This window comes from Brachycentrus maculatus, unplaced genomic scaffold, assembly GCF_059751285.1.
Source record: "Brachycentrus maculatus isolate JH-2025_06_01 unplaced genomic scaffold, ASM5975128v1 h1tg000062l, whole genome shotgun sequence".
Lineage (NCBI taxonomy): Eukaryota > Metazoa > Arthropoda > Insecta > Trichoptera > Brachycentridae > Brachycentrus > Brachycentrus maculatus.
The window spans coordinates 328,866-344,149 of record NW_028280816.1 but is presented as its reverse complement, the minus strand read 5'-3'; the positions used below and the strand labels follow the sequence as shown (position 1 = coordinate 344,149).

At 28.5% G+C, this 15,284-nt stretch overlaps 1 protein-coding gene across 1 annotated transcript in view; it reads left to right on the top strand.

Moving 5' to 3' along the window:
• LOC148311504 (atrial natriuretic peptide receptor 1) overlaps window positions 1-15,284 on the top strand; it is an 82,587-nt gene that overhangs the window by 51,793 nt on the left and 15,510 nt on the right. Inside the window, exons 5-6 of the mRNA XM_088256546.1 lie at window positions 4,363-4,482; window positions 12,862-12,971. Coding sequence (XP_088112672.1) covers window positions 4,363-4,482; window positions 12,862-12,971 — 230 coding nt within the window. The remainder of the gene's footprint in view (window positions 1-4,362; window positions 4,483-12,861; window positions 12,972-15,284) is intronic.

Below are 15,284 nucleotides of genomic sequence, written 5' to 3'. Positions count from 1 at the left end.
TTTTCGGCCTTCTTTGTACTGTTCTCCTGTTAACAAGCAGTTGAAAAACTATTACTTTTTGGAAATTAAATCATTTTGGTCATCAAAGAAATATAATTTGACATAAATAATTTCTCATTCAATTCACGACGAGTCATTTTTACTAATTATCATTAAAAATTAATACAATGTTATCCGATTAATACGAGAGAATTTAGAAGTAAATCGAAATAATTTATAAACTTTATAAAATAAAATAACTTTGTTTTAACCACTTTTTATTGGTACACTTTTTATTGGTACACTTTTTCTTACCGGTTTCGACAAGAACCTTGTCATCCTCAGGGTTTATGTACTAATTCTAAAACATTGAAATACCATGAGTTTTTCATTGTTTTACAATTAGTACATAAACCAGGATGATGACAAGGTTCTTGTCGAAAGCGGTTGGAAAAAGTGTACCAATAAAAAGTGCTTAAAACAAAGTTGTTTTAGTTTATAAAGTTTATAAATTGTGCCACAAAGTATCTGCGAAAAACATTCAAGAAAAGAAATAATTTATGACTTAAAAATTTCTCTTAATTAACAAATAATAACGTAAGAATCAAATTGAAAAAAAATAATATATTGAAGATTATAATCAAAATCATTTTACGTGATAAAATTATTAATGTTATATATTTTTTAAATATCTTCCCGAAAAAAATATCGTTTTGAAAAACGTAAATATTCGTTATTGAAATTTTGCCTCCCACCCAGAAATATATTTAAAACAGTAACACACTTCCTCACACGTGTCATGGATCTTCATTGGTTCAAAACTCAAAGGAAATTCTTTATGAAATACCAGTACCTAACACGGACAAATTATCAAATTGAAAAATATCACGGAAACATAAGATTAAATCTCAAATGGTGATTGATAAGGATCCATTATGGGGGTTATTTGTCCTCTCACCCTAACTTTACCAAAGCTATTTTTTCACGAATGGGATGAGAAACAAAGCTAAGATGAATATCCTGGAAGTTCTACAGTCCTGAGTATACGTGCGATGAAAGAGCACTTGCACTACAAAGGCGATCTATGTCAGACGTGGTTCTATTCATTACAAGATCATTTAGATGAAATATTATACAAAATAAACCCTTAAAATACTCGTTGTACTAAAATTAACATCCATACGTTTTTTGCTATGAAAATATATTTAATATAAGCATATTTACGTTGTGAACATAATATTGGGAACCGACAATATTTAGTTATTCGTGTAAATCATCAGCTAGCTTTTCATTTCTAAGCAATGTACTTGCTAGGACATTAAATTATCAACATTTAGTTATTCGTATAAATCATCAGCTAGCTTTTCATTTCCAAGCAATGTACTTGCAAGGACATTAAATTATCATGAAACGAACTGTGTTGTCCGATATTTTTTCCAGAGAAGAAAAAAAAAATTATACCTCAAATGGGTTCGATGTACCAGACTCTCTTTAATATTTTTTGGGATTATTCTTGGCAATTTTTAATCCAAAACTAATTTCATATAATGTAATACATCAACAAAAATGCAATTTACATGTACAACATAGTTTTAAAACTTGATACGACGATAACATACTTTTACTAAGAGTGGTAAGTGTATTATGGTGTTTCCATCAATCAAATCACATAATATCAAACAAAGTAAAAAGAATTTTAATATATAATAGAAAATCATTAAAAATAAAAACATATTGTTCGGGAAATGCTAAGAGTTGACAATTTTAGTGTTTGTTTATAAATTGTAAATAGTACAACAATCTTTTATTTAAACTCTTTATTTGAATGGTTTTTTTTATTTATATATATATACATATATATATATATATATATTTATATACATATATATATATATATATATATATATATATATATATATATATATATATATATATATATATATATATATATATATATATATATATATATATATATATATATATATATATATATATATATATATATATATATATATATATATATATATATATATATATATATATATATATATATATATATATATATATATATATATATATATATATATATATATATATATACATATATATATTAATATATATATACATATATATATATATATACATATATATATATATACATATATATATATATATATATATATATACATATATATATTTATATATATATATACATATATATATATATACATAAATATATATGTATATATGTATATATATATTCTTTTTTATTTAAATAAATAAATAGTACAACAATCTTTTATTTAAACTCTTTATTTGAATGGTTTTTTTTTATTTATAAAATGGTAACTTGAAAAAAAAAACCATTGATCTAGTTTAGGACAGGGACGTCCCAAGTTAGTCAACCAATAAAATATGTATTTTATAAAAATAATACAAAAAAAAAATAAAGAAAAAATACTTAAATTAATAAAAAATATACGTTTACCATTGTTTATTTTCATGAAATATATATATGTATATATATATATATATATATATATATATATATATATATATATATATATATATATATATATATATATATATATATATATATATATATATATATATATATATATATATATATATATATATATATATATATATATATATATATATATATATATATATATATATATATATATATATACATATATATATATATATATATATATACATATATATATTTATATATATATACATATATATATATATATATACATATATATATATATATATGTATATATGTATATATATATTCTTTTTTATTTAAATAAATAAATATTTTTACATAATTTCATTGCATGTAAAAATCAAGTTCGGATTATTGTTTTCATAATCTTGATAAAAAATAATAAATTCCATTTTCCCTCGTGCTTTAAACCTTAGTATAATGCATGAAATTATTTTAATTATTTCCCTTACTGCTCTACGCAACACCTCGTGTAATTCGTGACTCTGAAATACAGCTTTTAGAAAGCACGTTCGCCGTTTGTGGAGCTTAAAGAAAGTTACGTACAATCTAAATCTGCCAAATATACGTTTAAGCTGAATAACAAGTCTTATTGTAATTCGTGCACGTACACAATCATATCATGGAATAACCACGGAATATACGAAATCTTACCCCACAATTGTTTATTTTTTACATAAATTTGTTAGTATTAGAAACAATATTTCAATTTAAAACTTTTCTGTAACAATTAATCTTTTTTTTAACGAAGTACCATACTGATGTTTTTACTTCAAAAAAAAATATTTGTCGGTTTACTTTACATACATTTACTTACATGTAATTATCGATGAATTAATTCAATTTCAATTCCGCAATTCATCATTCTATAAAAAAAAATCGTGATATATGTATGAATATCATAATATCATGGTAACAAAAATAGGGATCCAAATTCGTATTTATTATTATTAAATACGAATTCTCGTATTTAATAATAATAATAATAATACAAATATGGATCCCTGTTTTTGTTACCATGATATTCAAACATACATATATCACGACTTTTTTTTATATATATCCCATTTTAAATATATTCTAACATAAGATTAAGAACACAACATTTTAAGTGTGTCCAAATACTTGTTTACATATATTTACATTTTTGACATCTCAACATAGATGAAGAAGAAAACGGAAGTCTGGGTATTTACAGGGCTTATGAATTGTCATAGACTGGTTAAATGATCACTTTACACACATTCACCATTTTACCTATTGACCACACCAGTGATTTTTTACCCCACTATTAAAAAAATTAACTTTCTGCAGTCATCCAAATAAAAGGATCTCTGTTTAATAACAGCTTTACCAATCCAACCATAGATGACTCCCGTGAACTTACTTGTTCAGTGTCATGCGATTAATAATATACATAAGAGCTCCAAAAATTTGATTAGTGTGGTTGTCAATCGTTTGTAGAATATTGAATGTTGCAACCAGCCTATGACAGGTCATAAGCCCTGTTAACACTTAGACCTCCATATTCCCCTTCATCGATGCATAGATGTCCAAATCAAAAAAACCTAAAATAACTAGTTATTGAATGATTAACAATTATAGTTATCTCAAAATTTCATCAAATTTTCAGTAACAAAAATATAAGCACAAACAAACTTTGAGCAATACATAAACGTAATTACTTCATAAATTACCCTTAAGGGTTTCAAATGTGGATGTAAAACTAAATAGTTGGAATTGGAAAACAGTTAAATATTTTTTTTAACTGTAAAAGGGAGTTTTCACATATATTTATTAGGCCATTTAAGCAGTCGAAAGCGGAAAGGAAATCCTACGAAATAATATAAAATATATGTTATTTTCAGGTAAAAATCTAGAATACGGGCTGAGAAAGGAAGGCGTCCTTCGCTATGTGAGGGAACTCAATGGGAATGAAGAGGAACATTTTGAGAGCTACTTGAAGGACGCCAGTATGTACGCTCGGGGTAAGAAAACATAATATGTACCCACGCCATTCAAATCAATATATTTACGTGAACGGCCACAGAGAAATGTTCCACCTTTTTGGCTTGGAATTAAGCATGCAAACTGTGTATAACACGTTTTCCAATAATAACAGAAATGGGAGCAATAATTTGGAAAATGAATTACGGAACAAACAGATATTTTAGAGAAAAAATATTACAAAAACAACGTTTTCGCTTGGCAAAAATGATAAAAGATGACACGTGAACTACATATTGTTAACATGTACTCATATATACAAAAAAAAATAAAATGACAATCTAAAAAAATTAAGTATTTGGTTTAATTATTATAAAGCTGCCAATAAATGAAAAGAGTTGTCTTAATGAATATTATGTTTAAAATAAATCAAGGTTATGTATCTAATTAACTCCCCAGATTCTTGTATTTCTTCTTCTTCTTCTTAGAATCGTACCCAATGGTCCATAGGGCACTGCATTGTTTGTAACCAGTGTTATCTTGATCACTAACTACATAAATAAAATTTGATCTTAGCCTTGCGCTTTCAGCACCAGTCCCTGGTAATTAAATTAATATAATAATAAAATCTCCAATTAACTTTTCTGTGATCCCCATGAAAATCGTACACTATGGGCGTTTGTGCACTACACGGAATTTTACCGTCCGGCACGTCAGTTAGCGTGATAAAACGATGATAAGCTTAGATTGGCTTGTGCTGTTGTCCATCTTTGTTCGGATCGGTGCTCTTGATTGGTGCGTGAACACGTTACGCTTAAATTCGATCACGCTAAACTGCCGTAGTTGCTATTATTTTTCAAAACCGGAGTGCCGGATGGTAATATTTCGTGTAGTGCACAAGAGGCTTATGGAGGCAAAGATTTTGGACTTAATCTGTTATAATGTAAATGAAAAAGGTGAATGAGCTCAGAAAAATGGACAATATACACTATTTTATAAATTTTTTTTCAGAGATCAGAAATCTTAATTTTCAAATTAAAAAATAAAATGAATCTTTCAAAAATACGACGAAATACTTTTTGGCGTTCGTAAATGCTTAGCTCATCCAAGAAAATTTACAAAATAAATTCGAGCATTATCGATAAAATTAAGAAAGGTGTGTTGAGATGGTTTGGACATGTAGAACGAATGAGCGAGGAAAGAACGGTAAAACAAATTTATGAGGCGAATGTTATTGGAAAAAAGAGCAGAGGAAGACCGAGAAAAACTTGGCACGATCAGGTTTCCCGAATACTTGAAAGCGGTCAGATTAGGAGCCGAAGCAATCGGCAGGTGTGTATGAGAAGATGCGTGAACGTGGAAGAGGCGAGGAATGTTTGCAAAAACAGAATGGTGTGGCGTTCTATTCTCTCTGATGCTTAGTTTGTTTTTTTTTTTAACTCGAGTAGTTAAATAACAATCACTTAAACTCATACAACGTCATTATTCATCATATCTGAGATGTTAATAATAAAATTAAAAAATAAAATGTAACAGACTGCTTGAAATATAAAACAAAATACTTTTTCGCTCTCGTAAACGCTAAGCTCATTCAAAGTTTTAATAAGAGTCATTAATCATTTTCTCCAGTTTCAGAAAATCATATTTAAAGAAGGTTTTATTATAATTTGATTTTAATTTATTGGATTCACCACGGATCAGTATTGCGCGGCTGGAAAATATAATTTAAAATCTGTTTGCTTATAGAGTTTCAAATGATTGATGATAAAATGCTAATTTCCTATTAGAGAACTCTCTCGCCGTTAGATACGAATATTTTTATGTACAAAATGGACACATAATTTTGATGTCAGAAGAAATTAAATTATGTATTTAAATTAATTAAATTATTTATTAATTCGGTATTAACTTTGGAAAATGACTGGTTGATTATTAAAAAAAAAACACTTGTAGAATACCACTTATTCATTGTAACTGCAGTCAGTTCGTAGAATTCCGTATTGACTTGTTGGGTAATATATCCAAAATTAAACACGGTTATTGGATTGAATTCTACTTTCATTTACATATAGCTCACTCCTTTCAAGAACGTCATAAATCAAAAATCGTCAATTTTCAGTTGTGCATGTTTTCGGAATGCCCAGACAATGAACTATATCCCAGCAAAAGAGGCATATTTTTAACTTAATATTTACCCGCTACAGGGTAGAAAGTGTTGTTTTTGCATTTTGAAGAAAAGGTTTAATTATTTTTTAAAATATACTAAATATTTTTCAAATGGAGAAAATACCTTCAGGTTTTACCTAAAAAGATTTGTTGCACAGTCAAAAGTTCAATAAGTGGCTTGATATTTATTTTTAATACATTGTATTATATTTTTAAACTTTAAAAACGTTCTCCTGAAAAATCAAGTTTTTTGATTGATGACGTTCTTGAAAGGAGTGAGCGATATATGATATGTGACGCGATTCGTCTTATTAAGACATTATCAAACACTCCCAAGCAATGGCAGCGCCATCTGTTGAACGTAACCGCAATACACGTAATACTAAACATTGGTCACGGCGGCAGCGTGTTTCTTTACAGCTGCTATAATATTGTGTAGCCGCAAGCTTTGGGAAACAAAACATTTTTCTCTTCTTTTATTTTCCTTTTTACCAAACCGAGCCACAGTTACACGTGGCTTAGTACAGCTAGTGCTTTATGTATGGTTAAATTAATTGTATGTGAAAATAATATTAAATCAATATTGACCGGATTATTGAAAAAACATCCTGAAATATTGTACAATATATATTTAATGATATACCTTTAAATATTGACATTGAACTTATTATCTTACGATGTTTATATTGTTAACATCGTAACGTCTAATGTGCTCAAGAATTTTTCACTCAATAAGAAAAATAAAATATTTTTTCAGACGAGTTTAACTTTACGATAAAGACGTGATACCCTTATACAGAGCCGGGCACTGCATTGAGTTTTTTTTGTTTGTTATTTTGATCGTAAATAAATACAAGGGCTGTCTGTTGGCTTAATGACCATCGGGACCACTCCCAGGAGATCAAAGCCAGGATAGAAATGGAGAGAAAATGCTGCTTCAAAACGCGTGACCTCTTTAGTAATAGAAACTTCAAAATCAATATCCACGTGAGAACTGTTCGATACTATCTTTTCAGTGCTTTTCTATGGTGTCGAAAGGCAACCCACATTCACAGAAAGTTCTTAATATCACGGGTTGAGAGGGTTCAAAATGAAATTATTTTAAAACGCGTGGAAAAAGCGATAGAAATAGACAATATCTTCAGTGTGTCCAAGTTTTTTCTCACAAATTTAGGGTGTTATTTACATCGATATCTTGTAAGGATAAAAATATGAATACCTGGATGTTAAGAGGGTTTACGATCTGGTATAGGCTGGTTTTAGTGAAAACATTCATCATTCTACCCGTGATTGCCTACAGAAATTTCGGAAGCTGTATTTATCCTTCAATCGTCACCTTCTTTCACAGACTACTTTTCAGCACCATCTATGATTGATTTAAGTCAATTTTTATCTAGCGGAAACCTTAACGATATGTATGTAAGATTCTTGCTGCAATGTTATGTATTATTTTCATAAAAATAACTCCGAAATTGGGCAAAACCTAGATTTGTGAACAAAGATTTTGACACACTCAAAATATGGTGAAGTTTTTTTATTGCGGGTTTTCACTAAATAATCATTTTAAAAATCAAATTTATTCATTTATCATTTGTGTTTATAATAGGGATATACGCATACCATCAGTGTAAATACGTGTTAATACGTATAAATTCAGACTAAAATATCAATGATTTATCGAACTATAGTATCAATCACATTTTGCTAAACAAATGCTCAGGCGACAGAAACCATATCTGCTAAGAATAAATTTAACAAGTTATGAATACATTTTAAATTTTATACATTTTCATGAATTTTCAATTTTATTTTATCAATTTTTAAACATCAAATAATAAAATCAGGTCCTTTTTCAAAGTGTAACTTGCTTCTCCAAATATTTGTTGTCGAGTATTTTAAGTTTCCGAATAAATATTTAAATAACGTAAATAAAAGCTTTTCAATAAATTGTCAAGCTTTATTAAGCCAAGTTTGACACTTTCCTTGCCAGTAGACTTATAAACAAACAATAAACCGAAGTAGGTACCTTTATCAATTTTAATTAGCATCTGGTAAACACTTCGACCCCGAGAGACCCAGGACAAAATTGAATGTACCAGTCTCCATTAGACGTTTGTTATTAGTTTCTTTTTGTTCTGTAAATCTTTACAATCTCATTATTATATTTTAAACGAGGTTTATGTTTACAAAACGTTTTCTTAGAATCGGTCTTATGTGAAATAAGTCGGTAAAACAAAGAATTTATCTGATTGATATCATTATTTTCTTATTCTCGATATTCCTGGTTTATAAGATACTTAAAAAAATAAAATAAGTGTTCTAAAAAAATTAAGAATACGAGAGATTAAATGTGAGATACAGAGAAAGTATCTGAAGAGAAATATAATAATATATAATTAGGAAAAAAACGTATTCTGTTTATTCAATATTTACACTGTACACAGCATTTTGAGTGTGTTCAAATACTTGTTCACTAACAAAATATCTATAGAGATGTCAAAGTAAAAAAACTACTGTGTGAAGAAACCCATATTTGTAAACAAGAATTTGAACACAGTCAATGCAGTATGAGCGCAGTCAAAACGCGATTTCTAAGACGAATGTGCGGTAAAACGATGTAAGATAGATATTCAAATGATAAAATAAGGAAAGAATGCTTGACTGAGAAAAGTATACTCAATAAAAATAAGAAAGGTGCATTGAGATGGTTTGGGCATGTGAATCGAATGAGTGAAGAAAGAACAGTAAAACAAATTTATGAGGCGAATTTGGTTGGTAATAGAAGCAAAGGAACGCCAGGGAAAACTTGGCGTATTAAAGTATTCCAAATACTTAAAAGTGATATGGTAAGGAGTCGGAATAGTTGGCGGGTATGTATGAGGAGGTTCATATGGAGATGAATATGGAAGAGGCGAAGATGTTTGCAAAAACAGATTGGTGTTGCGTTCTATTCTATCTGTCTACCCTGGAGAAGTGGCGTGATGATTAATGTGTTAGTAAGTAAGAATTTGGAGACACGCAGAATTTTGTTAATGGCAAAGTTATGAAAACTTAAATGTTAATATACTACATACAATATATTAATATTATATTATACTATATTAGTAAATATACAATAATGTTAAATTCATTATATGGAATCCTAGCCCAGGACTGAAATTGGAAAAAAATTACATGTAATAATTGGAATCTGGAAAGTTGAAAATAATGATTAATATTATTTGATCATCTATCCGAAAATTACTGATTCAACTTCGATGCATGTAATCTGAAAATAATAAATTTAATTCACTACAAAGTGTCTCTCTGCCTTTGTGTAATTGATTGTCAAGATATTCTTAAATCAATTCATAGTATAAAAGAAGCATGAAGAAATATATTGACGATGGTAGATAAAATATAACAACAAACTTTTTTTCCAACTATCGTAAAAAATAAGTATGTTCCACGAGAACGCTTGGGATTACTGAGGACGAGTATGATATATTTGCAGTTTTAGTACGCGTATATGTATGATAGAGTTGAAGGACGTCAGTGTAATCTGGTGACATAAATCTCGTGTTAAGATATCCTTAAAAGTTTATTATTTTCTTTTCACTCAGAAGCATACTCCTATAACTCGTCTTTACTTCGAGGATTGGAAGAGTAACGAACTACGTATATATACTACGAAGAGGTTTCAAAAACTTCGTAAAAGTGACATGTGTTCAAAAATGTTAGTATTTAGTTTATTATATTTTATTTATTGTTTCGGCATTTACTTTGTGGTAAGATATGTTAAAATGATTAAGGAAATCATTTTAATACACTAGTCGTCTAAAAACAAGTGTTTCCTTAATAATTTTAGTTTGTTATATAAGTATGTATGTTTTTTTGGTAGTGTCATTTTTCATTGGCATTTGAAAAATTAATTTTGGTGCAATTTAAATAAAACACGGCTTACTATACGTTTCTTTTATATAGTACCTACAACCTACAACTTGACATATGGAATAAGACAAAGAACTCCAGAAATTTTCTAGAAAAAGAAATCAATTAATATTTACACGTATAGAACGAGTAATTATATTTTATTACAATATTTTGAGTATTTCAAATATTTTGTTCACTAATACTGGATTTCCTCTGCTTTGAAGTTGAAGTGAATGTGCCTACCACTAGACTTACGAGGCAAATACTAGTACAAGAAGAATTTAAAAATAAAAAAAAATAAAAAAAAAACATTTAACTATGTTGTAACACTCCTGCATATAACAAGTTTTAAACATACATTACATCAAGGGGGTATTCGCAAATAAAGAATGCATTCCACCGGAGACCACCGGAGAGGTCACATATCTATATCCGACCAATTTTTTAAAGAAATAATTGTAATTTTTTGGTTTTTAAAATATGTATAGAAAAGTTTTTATTTTTTTTTATTTTTTAAAAACTTTTCAATAACTCTCAACAAACCTTTCAAAAACTCTTTTTTTCAAAACCCCATAAGTTTTTTGGAAGCAAAACTTATTTTTTCAATGCAAAAACGGTGTTTTAAGAAAAAATCAATTACATAAAATGTTACCTTGATTATGTTGCGACTCAAGAATACTGGGCCTCAACGAATTTTTAACGATTATAATAAAAATAACGATTATACAAATAGATGTCCAATTGAATATCTTCTTTTTTATAAATATTTCTCTGCGGCCAAAAGATAATTATGTTGGAACATAATATAAAAATATTAATACTACCACCTTCGAATATTCAATTTCAGTCAATTCTCGGAATAGCCTTCAGAAAGATTTTCAGTAAGAAAAATTTCAAAGACCTTGTAAGCGTAATTTTCTTTACATTTTATTTACAAAAACTCTTTTAAAAATTGCTTTCCATGGTAAGACTTACAAACATTTTTTCTTTGAAGTCGAAAACTGATCTCGTCGTTCAGGTTAAATACGTTCTTTTGTGTTACAATACCAATTTAAAATGTGTTTTTAAAAAGAACATACGTAATATATTTGTATAATATTACACAAAAAACAAAAAGCGTCGACGTTAATTGGTATGACGATCATTCACAAAACAGTAATGACGCGGTATCTGGTGGCAACGCTTAGCGTCAAAAAATCTAAGTATAAATAATAAAAAACCTATAGCTAACAATATGACAATGACTAAAGCCTCCCTTTTATTGTCCATGTTCCCGTTGATCAAAATTAAGAAACAGTTCCTACCCCATCTTCATTTTTCAACCTCCCAAGGACACAACTCTAAAATTTAAACTTAGTTTCACATACGGTGTTTGAAAATGATGGGAAATACTTGTCATAGGTTTAAAAAAAATAGTGGTATTCACCAAGTAAAACTTAAATTAAAAATGCATATTTTTTTACCGCAAAGTGAGTGTCGAATAAATTTTTGAAGTCAAAACAATCTATTAAAATCAAATCCTAAAATGTGAAGAAAAAAAGATGTTGATAATTGAGTTTTTTTTATTTGTCCGCCTCTGCTTTGGATTCAATCAGGCGAATATTGTTTACAAAGACAAGGTTATTAAATACATCGCTCACTCCTTTCAACAACGTCATATATCAAAAATCGACAATTTTCAGTTGTGCATGTTTTCGGAATGCCTAGAAAATGTACTATATCCCAGCAAAAGCCGCATATTTTTAATTTAATATTAACCTATTACGGGGCAGAAAGTGTTGCTTTTGTATTTTGAAGAAAAGGTATTGTTTAATTGGTAATGGAGAAAAAACATTCAGGTTTTACCTAAAAAGATCTGTTGCACCATAAAAAGTTCAATGAGTGGCTTGATATTTATTTTTATACATTTTATTTTATTTTTAAACTTTGAAAACGATCTCTTGAAAAATCAAGTTTTTTTATATACATGTATGACGTTGTTGAATGGAGTGAACGATGTATGTTTTCTTTTATTTGTAATAAATGTGTAGCTGGTGTATCAAACTAATAAAAACAAAAGTTTCACATTGGTAAGCTTTGTTAACTTTATATTACGGTAATATAACACTCTCCTTATCATTCATCGTTCACATAATGATTACATTACGATTTTTTAACGTGGTATTAACCACTTTTAAAAAATCGTACTTCATGACTAATTCATGAAAACTTCATAAATACACCGAGTCATGAAGTAGTGTTTTTTTAAGTGGTATTACACAAAGTGAACGATGAATGATAATGAGGGTGTTAAACTATTTTACATTGAATAACGTAAAGAATTTGCATTTTTTCTATTTCAGTTGTAATTCTGAGTGTCCGTGGTCATCTAGTGCGTAAGTTTATGTTGGCAGCGCATGCATTAGGAATGACCAAAGGAGAGTGGACCTTTCTAGATGTGGAAATTTTTCAGGTAAGAACTCCTGTTTATTCATTTATTTATCTCAAGCCATGTGGTTTGCGGAACTCTAGGGTTCATATAAACCTACTTGACCGCAGGACGGATAAACAAGGATTAATTATTTAAAGAAAGCTGATACCGAAATTGTCTATGTCCCATTTCCATGAAATATGAAGCACATAATCTTATCACTTTATTTTTATTTATATTGACTTAAATTTTATTCAATATATCGTCTGTAGGGTTAATAATTCAGTGCCCGATTATGATGTGTATAAATAATATCATTTTAGGTGTCTCAACTTAAAGCAGCTATCGTTCTTTTTCTATAAAAGAAGGAGGTCTGAGCATCCCAAGGCTTATGACCTGGCATTTGGCTGGTTTAAGCGATTACTTTATAATTTCTTGAATGTTTTCGCAGATACTTTATGGCACATTTTACAAACTTTATAAAATAAAACAACTTTGTTTTTAACCACTTTAAAAAAATATATTGGTACACTTTTTCTCCAACCGGTTTCGACAAGAACCTTGTCATCATCAGGGTTTATGTACTAATTCTAAAACATTGAAATACTCATAGTTAGGTTGGAGAAGAAGTGTACCAATAAAAAAAGTGGTCAAAAACAAAGTTGTTTTATTTTATAAAGTTTACTTTATACACTTGTGTAACGTTCATAATCACTTAAGCTAGCTAAATGCCAGGTTGCAAGCACTGTGTTGTTCAGACTTCCATCTTTTGTACGATAAAGATAGATGTTTCATCTCAAGTTGAGATGAAAATCTATCGTTATCGTACAAAAGATGGAAATAATTATTCTAAACAATTATTTATTTTAACGTCACTTTTTTTTTTTTTAAACAAATGTAAATTAAATTAAAAACTAGCTGTACACGTGCATTGCTGTAGCTTATTCTGGTTAAATAAAAAAAAATAAAAATAAAGAAAGCAAACAATTCTTATATGCTTAATTTCACAATGCCTGTGAAGCAATGGAAATAAACAACAAAACAGAAAAAAATTTGGAAATACTTAGTGACAGCAGTTGTCAAGAAGTGCGCTGGCTGCCATTGACAATGTCCAGTTTTGGGTGTGCTGAATTTAAATTCAACAGATCTCCCTTGCCATATCGGTCCAAAAACAGTTTTTTTAGAAAAGCACGTTTAACCTACTACATATAAAAATATCATTTTCATTTACTTATATTTATATAGATGTCAAGAAATATATTCTAGTACAAAAAAAAATAGTATTTAAGAATATACTCCCTTTCTTGATATTAAAAAATGTACAACATTTTGAGTGTGTCCAAATACTTGTTCACAAAATCTGGATTATCTCCATTTACAGGAGTTATTTTCTTTTTTTTCAAAAATGAGATGTCAAAAAAAAAGAAAATAACTCCTGTAAATGGAGATAATCCAGATTTTGTGAACAAGTATTTGGACACACTCAAAATGTTGTAAATAAATTATCTGGTCAAATTTTAAGCTTAAATAATAAAAATGAAAATGGTATTTTCTGGCGTTTCTCATGTGTGTGTTTGATATCCAGGATTTGGACCTCACTTACTAATACGAGAGTTTCTGCTTGGTAAAAAGCTTCTTTCCATCTCACCAATAGATGTCTCTAGTGAAGTTCTAGTGATTCAAGAACAAGGTTTTTAAATTGGTTCATATATGTATATAGAACTTCCAAGAATTGTGTGGTTGTCAATAATGGGTAGAATTGGTGAATGTAACACGTGTGTAAAGTGATCACTTAAACAAGCCTATGACGGTCGTCAGCCCCGTAAATGCCCAGACTTCCATATTCTTCTTCATCTTTGGTGAGATGTCAAAAAAATATATATAAAAAAATGGAATTTATAAGTTCACACTGGTATTTAAATTCTCAAAATATTCAAAAAATTTACATTAAAAAACCATTTCGAATCGATATTCGCATAATGAAAATTTATATGTTTCCTCAAACCATTAGTGGTAATAGGGCAGGTATATTTTCTCACGAAAAATTTATTGCTAAGGGCGGAACATCCCTCGGGTTCAATTCAACCCTTCGAATACTATTTTCTCTGAATATCTGAGAAAATTTGATACAGATGTAGAATTTATAAGCTCAAAATAATAAGGATGGATGCCTAACTTAAAGTATTATACATATGTATAAAAATATTTTAAATTTGGCCAAATCATTGAAATATACACAAATACTGGAATAAACCCCGACAGATTTTTATTTATATAATTAAGAAATGTCTCGACAGAGACGAAGAAATATTACATAAAAAGGAAATATCTGGGATTTTACAGGGCTTTTAACCT